The sequence below is a fragment of the Aotus nancymaae genome, unplaced genomic scaffold (genome assembly GCF_030222135.1).
Source record: "Aotus nancymaae isolate 86718 unplaced genomic scaffold, 86718_ANA_hifiasm-v0.15.2.pri h1tg000006l, whole genome shotgun sequence".
In the NCBI taxonomy this organism is placed as follows: domain Eukaryota; kingdom Metazoa; phylum Chordata; class Mammalia; order Primates; family Aotidae; genus Aotus; species Aotus nancymaae.
The window spans coordinates 7,265,382-7,280,901 of NW_026988417.1; the positions used below are offsets into that span (position 1 = coordinate 7,265,382).

Consider the following 15,520-nt stretch of genomic DNA (forward strand, 5'->3'; position numbering starts at 1 on the left):
TCATCATGTCTGCATGACCACATTTCCCCCTAAGGCCGTAGCATAGGATCCTTCCCAGCCTCTTCCTGCTGCTGGTGTTGCTGATAGACCTTGAGTTCCTCTTCTTGAGGCTCTGTCCCTCCAGCCTCTGCCTCTGTCCTCACACGGCCTTCCCCTCTGTTTCTCTCTTCTGCTCTCATAAGGACACCCGTCATAAGGCCCCACCCTGCTCCAGGATGATCTCGTCTTAACTGATTGCACCTGCAGTTACCCTCTTTCCAGATAAGATCCCATTCTGAAGTTCCGGGAAGGGCATGGATCTTGGGGGACTCCTGTTCAACCAGGGCAGGGCCCTCACTGGAGCATCCAGAAAAAGCCAGAGTGGGTGACCTGGGGCTGATGCTTCCTCCACACACTTTGTTGGTGTGGTTTCCACACTTACCCGTGTGGAATGTGTTCAACGCTGTGTTGAGCCTGTGTCCTCTGACACTCCCTCGTGGGAAGGCTGGACAACAGAGCCCTGGGGTGAGCTGAAGATTAAGTTCAGGTTCGTATGTGGAGAGGCTGCGGTTCCTCCGAGATCCAAGCAGAGGTGTCAAGCAGCCAGCTGGTTCTGTGACTGTGGAGCTCACAGAGAAGCCACGGCTGGGCGTGTGTTTCAGATTTGCTGCATATGTGGGGTTGATGCAATCAGGGAAGACCTGGCTGCCTGGGAGAGAATACAGAGTGAGAAGAGGCCCAAGCCTTGGAAACTCCACTCTGCAATGGCAGCCAGAGCAAGACAGCCTGTAAAGAAGATAGAAACAGAAGCGGCCTTGGGGAGAGGGAGCAGGAGGTCGTGAGTCAGGGGGTGACAGGGTCAGATGCTGGTGAGGAGTCAGGGCGGGAGGATAGAAAGTTGTCCGGTGAGTTCGGTGGCCAGGAGAGCACTGGTGACCTTAGCAGGAGCTATCTGGTGGTGAGGGTTGGGGAGCTGTGGCCAGGCAGGAGAGGGTCAATGACTGAGAGGGAGACATGGGCTTGGAGATGGGAGAGAAGCCAACTCTGGCAGGAGGCTGAGCTGCAGAGGCCTGGCTGGAGGCTGGTAGTGTTTTGTTTTATTTCATTAAGGTGAGAGAGACAGGAACATACACAGATGTCAGTATGTGTGTCAGGTTGTCTGTCATGGTTGTCTGTCCATGCTTCAGCCCCTAGCTCTGTCTCCTTTGTCTTGAGGGAGTGACGGAACAGACCATGGGCTGCAGGCTGTGCTTGCTCTGCATCCAGAGTTTACTGAATTCAGTTGACCCATGCCCGACACTGCTTTGACCTTTCCCTGGGCCTAAGGCCCCAGGCAGGGGAGAGATTTCCTTGTTCACGAGCCCCTATGGTTGACTGCTTATTCTTTCTCCTTTTCAGATGGATGAGATCAAAGGGAAAGACCGTGTGATTCTGGCCTTGGAGAAGGAACTTGGCGTGCAGGCTGGGCAGACCCAGAAGCTGCTTCTGCAGAAAGAGGCTTTGGATGAGCAGCTGGTTCAGGTCAAGGAGGCCGAGCGGCACCACAGTAGCCCAAAGAGGGAGCTCCCGCCTGGGATCGGAGACATGGTGGAGCTCATGGGCGCCCAGGTGAGGGGCAGCAGCTTGTGGAAGACTCCGGCTGGTTCCCCCTCCCCGTTCATTTTTCTACGGGAAATTCTTCTGGTCAGCTTGCCACAAAGGACACTGAAGCAGCATGTATTCATTCATTCATTCACTCAGTATTGGAGGGGATGTTATGAATTCTTTGTGCCGGACACTGTATGAGGTGCCAGTGTGTAGTGACCTTTGTAAGAGATGCAGGGTGGGAGGGGCTCAACCACAAGGTCCCCGGGGAGCCACGGAAGGGTTTGAAGTCTCAGGGGGCTTTTAGATGCAGCCTTCTGAAGGTGTGCAGTGCGCTTGGGTGTTCCGCACCTTGCTGTGTGGCATGCGGGCCCCTGAATGAGGATCTCACCCATTATGTCATGTGAATTTTCTAAGAAGGCTCCATGCAGCTTCTTCAAAGTACATTTGCATCTTGACTTTTTTTTTTTTTAGGATCAACATATGGATGAACGAGATGTGAGGCGATTTCAACTAAAAATTGCTGAACTGAATTCAGTGATACGGAAGCTGGAAGACAGAAATACGCTATTGGCAGATGAGAGGAATGAACTGGTGAGCAGCCTCCGAGAGAAAGACGGTGGCTCGTAGGGTGCAAGGAAGGGGCCCTGGGTCCCCAGAACATGCCCTGCACAGAAAGTTAACACAGAGGCCTTCTGGTTCTCTGAACTTTCTTTCTTACTTCTTTTTGATTAAAAATATAACACACACTCATTGAAGAAATCTCTTACTGCCATTTGTTTTTGCAGGAATTTATCTTTAGCAAACAATTGTAGAAGTTCTGGGAGAAGCATGGCGAGGATGTTCATTGCAGTGTTGTTTATGTTAACAACCAAACCCAAAGCAAATCAAAAATTAAAAAACCAAAAAACCCAATTGTTCAATAGTAAAGCACTGGGCAGAGTGACTGTGGAATATTTATACAATGAATTCTATACTGTCATTAAGATTGATGATGGAGACCCTACTTAATTGACATGGAAATGTGTTCATAGTAAATTAAATGAAAAAAGTAGTTTACAGAACAGGAAAACATTGTCATCATCTTGGATATTAGAAGTTGTTCTTTTAGGTGGCATAATTATGGGTAATTTTAATTTGTGCTTATCTATTTACTTTTTTGCATAAAATTTTATATACTTGTAAAATAAAACTTATACATTAATTTTTAAAATAATGAACATGGACTTCTGGTTAAAAAAGAAATCTTCAGTAAAAATAGCAATTTCATGAATACGTTTACATTTTCCGGATAACAGCAAAACTAATTTTTATGTAATGGCAGTTGATACATCAACTTTTTGACAGAGGCCTCATAATTTTTATGTTTATTCTAACTTTTAATGAAGGGAAGTATATCTGCAGAATATTTGAAAAAAAGGAGTGGTGAAAAGTGTCCGTATCACCTCTTCACAACTTTAACATGATCAAAATAAATTCACTTCCTTCTAGTATTTTTTTTTTTTTTTTTTTGAGATGGAGTCTTGCTCTTTTGCCAGGCTAGAGTGCAGTGGCATGATCTTGGCTCACTGCAACCTCTATCTCCCAGATTCAAGTGATTCCCCTGCCTCAGCCTCCTGAGTAGCTGGGACTACAGGCGCGCACCACCATACCTGGCTAATTTTTTGTATTTTAGTAGAGACAGGGTTTCACCATGGCCAGGATGGTCTCAATCTCCTGATCTCATAATCTGCCCGCCTTGGCCTCCCAAAGTCCTGGGATTATAGGCATCCTTCCGGTATTTTTAAAGGCATATTTTTATGGCTTTAATCAGACTGTACATCTAATACTATGTCTCTGCTTTTCATTTAAATATTTATGAGCTCATAAATACTCATGAACTGCAAAATAGTTTACTGAGTGGATTAGGAAAAAACACAGGCTTCTGGAAACACGTCAGATCAGACTGAAGTAGTTAAAAGTAGAAACTCATAAGTTTGCCAACACTTCAGTCTTTTTTTTTGAGACAGAGTCTTTCTCTGTTGCCTAGGCTGGACTGCAATGGTGCGATCTCAGTTCACTGCACCCTCCTCTCCCGGGTTCAAGCAATTCTCCTGCCTCGGCCTCCTGAGTAGCTGGGTTTACAGGCTCCCACGACAACACCCAGCTGATTTTTGTATTTTTAGTAGTGACAGGGTTTCACCGTGTTGGCCAGGCTGGTCTCGAACTCCTGACCTCAAATGATCTGCCTGCCTCCGCCTCCCAAAATGCTGGGATTACAGGCATGAGCCACTGCGCCTGGCCTCAATCTTAAAATCATGAGGTAGCTACTGCTAGTTTGGGGTGGTTCTTACATGTTTTTAATGCTTAAATAAATACCTTGAAACCCACCCAGAGACTTTTTTTTTATTTTGTGGTTATGAATTGGGATTTCAACCCCACCCTCCGCCGCCACCGCTGTGTATTGTTCTGCAACTTGCTTTTTTCAGTCCATTGATCAATTACAGCACTTGCCATCAGTGCTTAAAGATCTGTCTCTGTCTTTTTCCCAGCTGCTTGGTTGGTAGTGCATTGTGTGGGTATACCATGGTCCGTTCAACTCTCTTCCCAACGGTGGATCTTTAGGCTGCTGCCGATTTCTGGATTTCTGTGAGGTGCCACATACCTGTCATCTCAGCACTTTGGGAAGCCAGCATGGTCAGATTCCTTGAGCTCAGGAGTTCGAGACCAGCTTGGGCAACATGGCAAAACCCTATCTCTAAAAATACAAAAAAATTTAATTAACTGGGCACAGTGGTGCACACCTGTAGTTCCAGCTACTTGGGAGGGTGAGGTGGGAGACCACTTGAGTCCAGGAGGTCAAGGCTGCAGTGAGCTGAAATCCTGCCAGGGCACTCTAGCCTGGTGAAAAAGTGAGACCCTTTGTCAAAATGACCCATGTCATAGTGCCTACCTCCTGTCTCAAAAAAAAATGCCATGTAGAAGATATATGTGTGTCTTTGCTGATTTGAAATAAAGGTTCAAGTCAGTAAAGACACGTGTATCTTCTACATGACATTTCTTTGGGGGAGAGGTTTCTAGAAGTAAAATGGATGGGTCACATGGTACATTTTATATTTCAGCCTATACTATCAGAATATTTTACCTTGACATTTACAGCCTGGGGAGTAAAAAGCAGGGCTCTAGAGTCAGTCCCTTGTGTTTGATTCTTGGTGAAATCAAACCACCAACCTTTGCAAAAGTGTAAAGCATTCTTAGCACTTGCTTTGTGAAGTTGGTCCCATTGCCTCCTCCCTTTGGGCTCAGGATCTTCTTTGTTTATAAAATGGGGATGGGGAAAGTTCCCCCTTCACACGTGGTGGCTGTGCCTGTGGTTGTCGTAATATCGATAGATAGTTAAGTTGTTTCTCATTCTTTTCATGAAAATAACCCTGAGGAGACTACCAGTATGCATTTAATTTGTACCACGTGCCCAGGAGACAGGAGCTGCCATGATTCTCATTTGATAGATGAGGAACTGAGGCTGAGAACTTGCCCGTTGTCATGCAACTAGCAAACAAGTGTGTCACCCAGGACACTGGCCTCAGAAGGGGTCCTAACAGGGACGGGGTTGAGTCTCTGCTCACCTCGGTGCTGTGACCTCGGCCGTCCGTCTTCAAGTTGTCTGAGCCTCTGTGTCCGTTTCCGACCACAGCTGAAACGCTCGCGAGAGACTGAGGTTCAGCTGAAGCCTCTGGTGGAGAAGAACAAGAGGATGAACAAGAAGAATGAGGATTTGTTGCAGAGTATACAGAGGATGGAGGAGAAAATTAAGAACCTCACGCGGGAAAATGTGGAAATGGTGAGCCGTGGGCCCCGTGGGGTCAGCCCTGGCACTCCCATCTCTATCTGGGATTCTCCAGCCCTGAACCTTCCGGTCCACATGTTCTGGGGCCCACCTGCCACCCACCTCCCCACGAAGCACCAGAAGCAGCGTCGGTCAAACATCTCTTCCTTCTCTCCATCTGTCTTGCATTCACTGTGCTGTGGGTGTTTGTGCCAGAGAGAGTCAGACAGCTGTGTCCTTAAACACATCCCCCATTCTCTCTGAGCCTGTTTCGTCATACATACAATGGGAATGAAAATATCAACACTGCAGGATCATCAAGAGGAAGAAATGATAGCACGCAATGACCTCATAGGACACCCAGTATGTGAAAGCCGTTATGATGATTGCTGGCGATGCTCTGCAGAGGGCGTTTTTTCTCCAGCTAGGATGCCTGGTGTTTGTGGTCAGCATGGGAGTCTTGTAGTTGACAGTTTACAGAATGCTTTCAGGTTCATTGTTCAGAGTAGTATCAATTCCTGTTTCACAGCTGGGAAGATGGAGGTGCTGAGAGCATGCACGCTCCACTGTCTGTACCACAGCAGGTGTAGGGTTGTGTGTGTGTGTGTGTGTGTGTGTGTAATTTGCTGTTTTGTGAAGTCCTCGCCTTCCCCTGCCTTCCCCTCCCAGCTTTCTAGGCTCATTTCAGGTGTCATCTTCTACACCCAGGCCCTGCCCATCCCTTCCTGTCAGCAGCATGCACGGTGAGGGCTTGGTTTTGGTCTGCCCTGTCCGCTCTTCCAGCACAGGACAAGGTGGCCTCATATTAGTCCATTTCACACTGCTGCTAAAGACATACTTGAGACTGGGTAGTTTATAAAGATAAAGACGTTTAATGGACTCACAGTTCCACCTGGCTGGGGAGGCCTCACAATCACGGCAGAAGGCTAAAGGCACATCTTTTGTGGTGGCAGACGAGAGATTGAGAGCTAAGTAAAAGGGGAAAGCCCTTATAAAAACATCAGAGACTTATTCACAACCATCAGAACGGTATGGGGGAACCACTCCCATGATTCAGTTATCTCACACTGGGCCCCTCCCATTACACATGGGAATTATGGGAGCTACAATTCCAGATGAGATTTGGGTGGGGACACAACAAAACCATATCAGGCCGTCATCTCTTTCATCCTCCCATCCATCCATCTGTCCCTGCACCCCTAAGCCCCACTCCAGCACTGTCCCTAACAAACATTGTTGGTGGGTAATGCTGCAGTGGTCTCTCTCCCTGTGGCTGCAGAAAGAAAAGCTGTCGGCGCAGGCGTCTCTGAAGCGGCACACCTCCCTGAACGACCTCAGCCTGACCAGGGATGAGCAGGAGATCGAGTTCCTGAGGCTGCAGGTGCTGGAGCAGCAGCACGTCATTGACGACCTCTCACTGGTACATCTAGCATGGCTGGTGCGGCTGCCCCTGGTGCGGGTGGCACCGGGCGACATGGGTGTCAGGAACGGGCGTTGGGGCTCAGGGTGATGCTGCTGAGCTGGGTCAGGGTCAGGCAGTGCTGACTCTGGGATGTACCAAGCTCACCCTGGTGTGCACATGCCTGCTTCATTCTGCCATCAAGCAGCCTTGGCTTAAATGAGATCACTGGTACCTGGGGATGGTTTCCATGGCTACCCTCTTCTCAAATCTTCTCCCTGGTTTGCTGTGGTTAAGAAGCAGCATCAGTTTTAAGGATGTCTTTTGCCTGTTAGAGACTGGGCATGATCTGTTCCAGAGAAGGCTTTCTGTTTGTTTGTTTGATTGGTTTTTAGCTTAGCAGTTGCGGACTGTGAGTTTGAGCCCATAAACTTGAACTGTATAATCAGAATAGCACTTAGCTAAATCTGTCTGTGTGCTTTTTGGACGTGTATATGGGGCGTGCATCTACCAAAGCGGGGTGAGCATGTTAAGCAAGTGGGGAATTACATCCAGAGAATTCTGCAGCTCTCTATGAAGGGAGCTCAGGTAACAGGCAGGAAACATCTGCAGGGAGCTTTAGCTGGATCTTAGAAGCAGAACGTGTTCTGCTGTCACCCGAGAGGGTGTGTGATGGTTCCATGCACTGGTCTTCAAAGAATAGAAAAACTAGTGATCAAAATTCTAGAAAAGGCTTTGATTATAATTGTCATGTTCATTTTGCCTGCCGCCATCTCTCTCTACCACTTTAACTTCTCTCTTTTTCCTTTCATCTGTCCATCCATCCATCCACTCACCCATATTTTCATGCTTCCATCTACTTATCTATCCATCCATCCATCCATCCATCCATCCATCCATCCATCCATCTTTGCTTCATTACGTAAAAGACTTAATGCAGCTTAGGATGAAAAATATATTTCAATGAAATAACAATAAAGTCAAAAGGTGGATAATAAACTCTCCCTGTAGCTCTCAGTTCAGAGAAGCAGCCGTCACTTGGGCCCTTAGAGCTTGAACTAGCCATACCTGGTGCGGATGGGCAGGCACAGCTCCCTTTGAGAGCCAGTGGCTTTGTTTTGTGAGATGTGAGGCCGGCTGGAAATGCCAACTGTTGTGTTTCCTTCTAGGAGAGAGAACGGCTGTTGCGCTCCAAAAGGCATCGAGGGAAAAGTCTGAAACCGCCCAAGGTGAGCCTGCGATGATACACCTGCCCTGCCTTGCCGCTGAGTCACAGATCTGCAGGGCAGATGGGTCATGGATGCGGGGAGGTTTCACAGAGGGATCCTGAAACAGAGACACACACGTCTCTGCATGCCTGATAACGAAAAGCCTGTCATCACCGTCTCTCAAAGCAACATAAATATGGCCGTGTGATGCGACCCAGTTATTGTAATTTATTCATGGAAAATTCCTGTGAATTATCTACTTAGGCCTCAGGCTATATTCACCCAAAATTAAAAACATAAATACTTAAAGCTTTTGAAGGATTTAAGGGACTTTCAGGATTGGTTTATATCAGAACATATCCCGTTCTGAAACAAATCAAGAGCTTTGTGTTTTTTTAGAATCACGCAGAACTGCAGTCTTTTTGGAAAATATAGGTCTGCTATTTCCTAGTAACAGTGTCCGAGGGAGCTGGGCTTGGCAAATTCAAATGCCCACTGGGGCCAACCTGGAATGTAAAGAGTGCATAGGAGCTGATACCAAAAAAAAAAAAAAGTGTAGTTTGCATTTAAACCTGTGAATCTATTTTTCACTTCCACAAAGACACAGGTCTCCTCATCTTTTTTTTTTCTTTTTGAGACAGAGTCTTGCTCTGCTACCCAGGATGGAGTGCAGTGGCGCAGTCTTGGCTCACTGCAACCTCTACCTCCCGGGTTCAAGTGATTCTCCTGCCTCGGCCTCTCAAGTAGCTGGGACTATAGGTGCCTGCCAGCAGGCCCGGCTAAGTTTTGTCTTTTTAGTAGAGGCAGGGTTTCACCATGTTGGCCAGGCTGCTCTCCTTTTTATTGAATGCAAGTGTCCTGCTTTGTTTATCTTTTGACTGAGATGTGGTTGTAGAGAAATATTTCTCATCAATAAGGTAAACAGCTGTGCAAATGTGATAGGGAATGGCCAAGGACATAGGGTCTTGGTGTCAGGGTGACAATAGGGAGTGGTGGGGACTGTGGCAAACTGGGCCCTGAATCCTGGTTGCTAAAAGAAGGTGGACCGGTGGTGTCAGATAGTCCAGTCTTTCAAGAGAAATGTAAATCCTTATCTGTTAGCTTCCTAGGGCTGCCTTAACAAAGTACTACAAAATCAGTGGCTTAGAGTCACAGAAAAAGGCTGGGCACAGTGGCTTATGCCTGTAATTCCAGCACTTTGAGAGGCCAGGGCTGGTGGATCACTTGAGCCCAGGAGTTTGAGACCAGCCTGCGCAACGTAGCAAGACCCTGTCTCTACAAAAAGTTTTAAAAATTAGCTGGATGTGGTGGTGCCTGAAGTCCCAGCTACTTGGGAGGCTGAAGCAGGAGGATTGCTTGAGCCCAGGAGGTCAAGGCTACAGTGAATTATGTTTGTGCCACTGCACTCCAGCCTCAGTGACAGAGCAAGACCCTGTCTCCAAAAAAAAAAAAAAAAAAAGGGAAAAAATGTATTGTCTTACAGTTCTAGAGGCCAGAATGCAGAAATTCAGGTGTTGGTAGAGCCATGCTCCCTCCCTCCAGAACCTATCGCAGACCCTTCCTTGCCTTCTCCTAGCTTAGAGTGGTTTCCCAGCAATCTTGGGTGTCCTGGTTTGCAGCTTGAATTCCAATCTCTGCCTTCACTGTCAGTGACATTCTACCTGTGTGTCTCTGTGGCTTCACTTATAAAGCCACCACTCAGGCTGGATTAGGAGTCCACCCTACTCCAGTGTGACCTCATGATAATTTAACTAGTGACATCTGCAATGATCGTATTTCCAAATAAGTCACATTCTGAGGTACTGGGGTTGGGACTGCAACCTGTCTTTTTGGGGGATATAGTTTAATCCGTAACACCTTACTTTATGTGAAATTGAAGGATTTAAATGTTGGTAAATGTTGGATTTTAAATGTCTGTAATGCTGTGGTGCAAATATAGGGTTAAGCATCCCTAATCCAAAAATCCAAATTCCAAAATGCTCCAAAATCTGAAGCTTTCTAAGCACCAGCATGGGGCCAGGAGTGGAAAATTCCACACTCAGCCTCATGTGACGGTTGCAGTGAAAACATGGTCAAAACTTGGATTTATGCACAAAATTATTTAAAACATTATCTACAACCCCCTTCAGGCTATGTATCATATACAAAATATATATGAAACAAATGAATTTCATGGGTAGACTTGGGTGCCATCCCCAAGATACCTTATTCCGCAAATACTCCAAAATCTGAAAAACATCCAAAATTCCTTCTGGTCCCAAGCATTTCAGATAAGGTACACTCAGCCTGTAAAATATATATCTGTGGACCATATAAAATCAATCAATCAATCAATCTATCTATCTATCTATCTATCAACTATTATCTATCTATTATCTATCAACTATTATCTATCTCTCTATCATCTATCTATCTACCATCTATTATCTATCTATCAACTATTATCTATCTATCTATCTATTATCTATCTATCAACTATTATCTATCTATCTATCTATCTACCTATCTATCTATCTATCTATGATAGGTTAAGGTCCTAACTCCAGTAACTCAGAATGTGACTTATTTGGGAATAGGATTATTGCAGATGTAATTAGTTAAATTACCATGAAGTCACACTGGAGTAGAGTGGAATCTTGATCCAGCATGAGTGGTGGCCTTATATGTGAAAGCATAAAGGCACACAGGTAGAATGTCACTGACAATCCTCCGGGCACATTGGAGTTGCCGGGTACAATCTGGCTCCCAGGCTGCCTCCTGGTGGCCTTTACTGTGGCGTTCAGGTAATGCCACTCGCGGCGGTCTGGCTCGTTGATGATTTGCTAGGTCCTGGATTCTCGGATGAGTATTTACACAATCTCATTGAATTCTCACAACCAGCCTGTGTAGTTGGAATTATTTTTTCAATTTTACAGCAACAGAAAACATATAGATATAAAATATAGAAAAAACTCAAGATAAAAATTAAATTAACAAGGCCGAGTTTCAAGCTCAAGTCTGAGACTCCAAGGCCCACCTTTCCCCAGCAAGCAGAGTCGAACACAGGGCAAGTCTCTGCACATGGATATTAGAAACTCAGAAGTGGGAAGTGGTTGGAGTAGAACTTGTTTATATTTAAATATATACTTTTATAGAGGAAATAGAACCACGTTATAGAATATCTGGGAAATAAAAAGTGATGTATCACCCGCGGTGCCTCCCGGCACGTTGGTGTTGCTGTTTTAACGCATTTCCCCAGCTGTAACTGTAGTATACACGTTTGCACCCTGGGTTTTATATAACATTATACTGCAAGCCTTTATCCATGTGATAGCTGTCATTGTAAATATAAATTTTTATGGCTACATAATCTGTTGAAGAGATGGGCCGTAAAGTGGTTTACCATTCTGTAATCGCTGGGCATGTGGCTTTGAGCTCCTCGGCCCTATGAATGATGCTGCAATAAACGTGCCTCTGTTTGCGCAGACAGCTCTTTCTGGACCAGCTCTATTTTATTCCCTGACTGTTGAACATGTCATTAAGTGACTGCACCATTTATTTAGCTACCCTTTTCTCTACCATTGGACTGGTTGCTTCTGCAAATGTCGCCACAGCAAACAGCTGTTGTGTGGAAAGCTGTGTCCGTAGTCAGAATCGTTTCCACATATAGATTCCCAGATGTTGAAATGTGGTTCAGAAGGTGAGGAGGCTTTGACCACAGAACATCACCCCACCCCACCCCACTGCCTCACGGAACAGTATCAGCATTCTGCACAGCTGCTGGGAGTGTGTGTAACAGCCACTTTCACCATGGGGTGTATGTTTAAAAGGCACAAATCTAAAGGGTGTGCAGTTTGTCCCATTAATGGGATGTGCTGTGGCATTACACACACCATAGAGCTTCCACGTGGGGTTTTGAAAAATCCCTTGTTGAGCCAAGACTTTATTTTTCAAGTCTATATCAGAATGCCTGGAATTAAAAAGAGGTTTATTTTTCCCCTTCTTCCTGATTTCTTTCTTTTTGTTTTGTTTTGTTTTGTTTTGTTGAGACAGACTTTTTGCTCTTGTTGCCCAGGCTGGAGTGCAATGGAATGATCTCGGCTCACTGCAACCTCCACCTCTTGGGTTCAAGTGACTCTCCTGCCTCAACCTCCCAAGCAGCTGGGATTACAGGGTTGTGCCACCACGCCTGGCTAATTTTGTATTTTTAATAGAGACAGAGTTTCACCATGTTGGCCAGGCTGGCCTCGAACTCCAGACCTCAAATGATTCACCTGCCTTGGCTTCCCAAAGTGCTGGGATTACAGGCATGAGCAATCATGCCTCGCCATTCTTCCTGATTTCTGAATGTGTTTATGAGAGGAGAAATTCACAAAGGGTTAGAATTGAATCCTGATTTGCTACATTTCCTATACAACAGGCAAGGACAGGGTCTGTGTCTGTCCTGTCCACTGTGGCCTGATCACTGCCTGGCACAGAGCAGGGGGTGACTAAATAGTCCCTAAATAGTTGTTGGCTGAAGAAGCGAATTACCTTTACTGGAAAAATGTACTTGTATGATACTGGATTGTCCTAGAAGAATGGTGATGTGTGGTCACTTTAATGAAGATAGTTCCGTGCCATTAGGAGGCCAAATTTGGGGATCTGCATAGAAACTTTCCTGAGCGGGTTTAAGGTCTTTTCAGTTCACTGTTTCCTGGGCCCACCAGCACTTTTTCTTTTTCTCAAGATTCAGTGTGGACCAAGTTTTCTCCCATGTTCCTACTTAATCCTGGTATCATGCGGGCTGGATGGAATTAGTACTTCAATCCATCAGGGCCCGAGCAGGTTTTTTAATCCAGGGTTGCCTTTCAGGACTAACTTAAGAAGCTTCTTTTTCTTCTCTACCACAGGCCACAGGCCTTCAGTACACTTGGCTTTCTATATCTATGGGTTTCACATCTGTGGATTCAACCAACCTCTGATTGAAAACATTCAGGAAAAAAAAAATGGGTGGTTGCATCTATACTGAACATATACAGACTTTTTTCCTTTTTTTTCTGTTTTGAGATGGAGTCTCACTCTGTTAACCAGGCTGGAGTGCAGTGGCACATTCTCGGCTCACTGCAGCCTTCACCTCCTGGACTTTTTTCCTTTTCATTATTCACTAAACAATACAATCTAAAACTACAGTCATGGCCAGGTACAGTGGCTCATGCCTGTAATCCCAGCACTTTAGGAGGCCAAGGTGGGCAGATCACAAGGTCAGGAGTTTGAGACTAGCCTGACCAACATGGTGAAATGCTGTCTCTATTAAAAACACAAAAATTAGCCAGGCGTGGTGGCGGGTGCCCATAATCCCAGCTTCTCAGGAGGCTGAGGCAAGAGAATCGCTTGAACCCAGGAGGTGAAGGTTGCAGTGAGCCAAGATCATGCCACTGCACTCCAACCTGGGCGACAGAGCAAGACTCCGTTTCAAAAAAAAAAATTATAGTCATGCATGCCTTAACAACAGGGACACATTCTGAGAAACGTGCCATTAGGAGATTTTGTCGTGCAGACATCCTGAAGTGTATTTGCACAAATCCGGATGATCTAGCCTCCTGCACACCCAGGCTATGCGGTCTAGCCTGTGGCTTCTAGGCTGTAAGCCTGTGCAGCATGCTACTGTACTGAATACCGTAGGCAGCTGTAACCCAATGGTATTTGTGTATCTAAACATAGAAAATGTGCAGCAAAATTACAGTATTATGATCTTATGGGACCATCGTTGTATACTGTTGTGGATTGAAATGCCGCTCTGATGTACGTGACTGGGTTTACATTTGCATTGAATTAAGTACGGTATTATACGTATTCTAGAGATGAGTAAAAGTGTACAGGAGGATGTGCATAGGTTGTATGCTAGTACTACACCAATTTGTATAAGGGGCATGAGCAGCCGTGGATTTTAGTATTCGTAGGAGGTTTTAGAACCAGTCCCCCATGGATACCATGGGATGACTAGACTGGTTTCTTTTTCCCCTGAAATGTCCGTATCACTCTCTGTCCCTCACACATGGAAGTGCTTTAACACTTTAACAAGGGCTTTGCTTGACAAAGTACCGTGGTGAATGCATTGAAGGTTCCAGAATTTTCTGGAAATCTGACAGCCCCATCCCTGCTCTCCAGCTCCTGACTCTCTTTCAGAAAGACCCTAGTAAACCTCCCTGGTTTCCCTGCAGGAGGGCGCCTCCAATCACCCCCACACCCCGGCTTGTGGAAGATGCAGTCAGAGGAGAGCAGTGGGTGCCAGCCTTTGTCTTCTTGGGGCCCTTGTGTCCCTGAGGGCCGTGACTCTGCCTTACTGGGCCTGCCCAACAGTCCCCTTGTGGGATCTCCTCCAGGGACAAGATTGGTGTTGATGATCTCATTTCCCGGGGAGCCTGCTGGTTTGGCGTGGGCTCACATTAGCCCCAAGGGAGAGGTTCGGGGAGAAGGACCCTGAGTGGTTCCTTGGGCCATGTCCTGGGGATTGGGATAGGGGACTTGCTTAGGAACTGGGGCTCTGGCCATATGGCAGTAACTTGTGTTGCAGGCCATTGAAACTTGCACAGAAGCTATATCATCATAGAGTTCTAAGCATATTCATAATGGCTAAAAATCAGTACAGTTTACTCACACACCTTGGTTGAAAATAGGACCAATCATTTTGGATAAAGTTGGGAAATTGTAGCCCCAAGCAGTATGGGGGTCAAGCCCCAGCTACTAGCTGGATGGGATTGGGCAAGTCATCTAAACTCTCAGAACCTCGGTTTGATTCTTAAAATGAACGTTACATCCATGGGATCAAAGGAAGCTTCTGATTCTTTGCTTGATGCGTAGCAGGTGATCAGAAAGTCAGAGTGTCTCCTTCTTCCTTTATCTTATAGCTCAATAACTTTCCTTTGGAGAACCTGTTAAATGCAGATTCCGAGGGACCTCAATGCCCTTTGCAGTAATCATCCTTTAAGGGAGGTCTGGGGAGCTACAGTGGGAACCATCAAAGCTCCATCAGAAGGAGAGGCCCTTTCTTGGGTCAGTGCATCAGTGCCATGTCCCCTCCTCCCCGAGTGACCTTGGGTCTGCTGTTGTCAGGGATTGGAGGATGCCTGAGGTCTGGCAGGCCATTTCTGCCAGTGACTTGCATCCATTCTGATGGGACCTATCTAAGCACGTAGGACCTATCTAAACTTGACCCCTAGCCGTGCATCCCTGAGGCCAAGCCTGCTGACTGGTGGAGGGAAGGATGGGCGCCAGCAGCTGGTTATACAGTAAGTGCCTTTGCCTGCCTGGAACGCCCAAGCATTTTTTTTTTAGACAGAGTCTCTCTCTGTCGCCCAGGCTGGAGTGCAGTGGCACAATCGATCTCGGCTCACTTACAACCAACCTCTCCCGGGTTCAAACAATTCTTATGCCTCAGTCTCCTGAGTAGCTGGGATTACAGGCAGGTACCGCCAGGCCTGGCTAAATTTTTTTTATAATTTTAGTAGAGACAGGGTTTCACCATATTGGCCAGGTTAGTCTCAAACTCCTGACCTCAAGTGACCTGCCTGCCTTGGCTTCCGA

At 46.2% G+C, this 15,520-nt stretch overlaps 1 protein-coding gene across 2 annotated transcripts in view; it reads left to right on the top strand.

The window, feature by feature from the left end:
• The window catches only part of JAKMIP1 (janus kinase and microtubule interacting protein 1), a 180,240-nt gene that overhangs the window by 112,425 nt on the left and 52,295 nt on the right, over positions 1–15,520 (top strand). For both annotated transcript variants that reach the window (XM_064365620.1, XM_064365617.1), the window contains 5 exons: positions 1,378–1,587; positions 2,038–2,157; positions 5,237–5,383; positions 6,648–6,788; positions 7,937–7,996. In XM_064365620.1, coding sequence (XP_064221690.1) covers positions 1,378–1,587; positions 2,038–2,157; positions 5,237–5,383; positions 6,648–6,788; positions 7,937–7,996 — 678 coding nt within the window. The remainder of the gene's footprint in view (positions 1–1,377; positions 1,588–2,037; positions 2,158–5,236; positions 5,384–6,647; positions 6,789–7,936; positions 7,997–15,520) is intronic.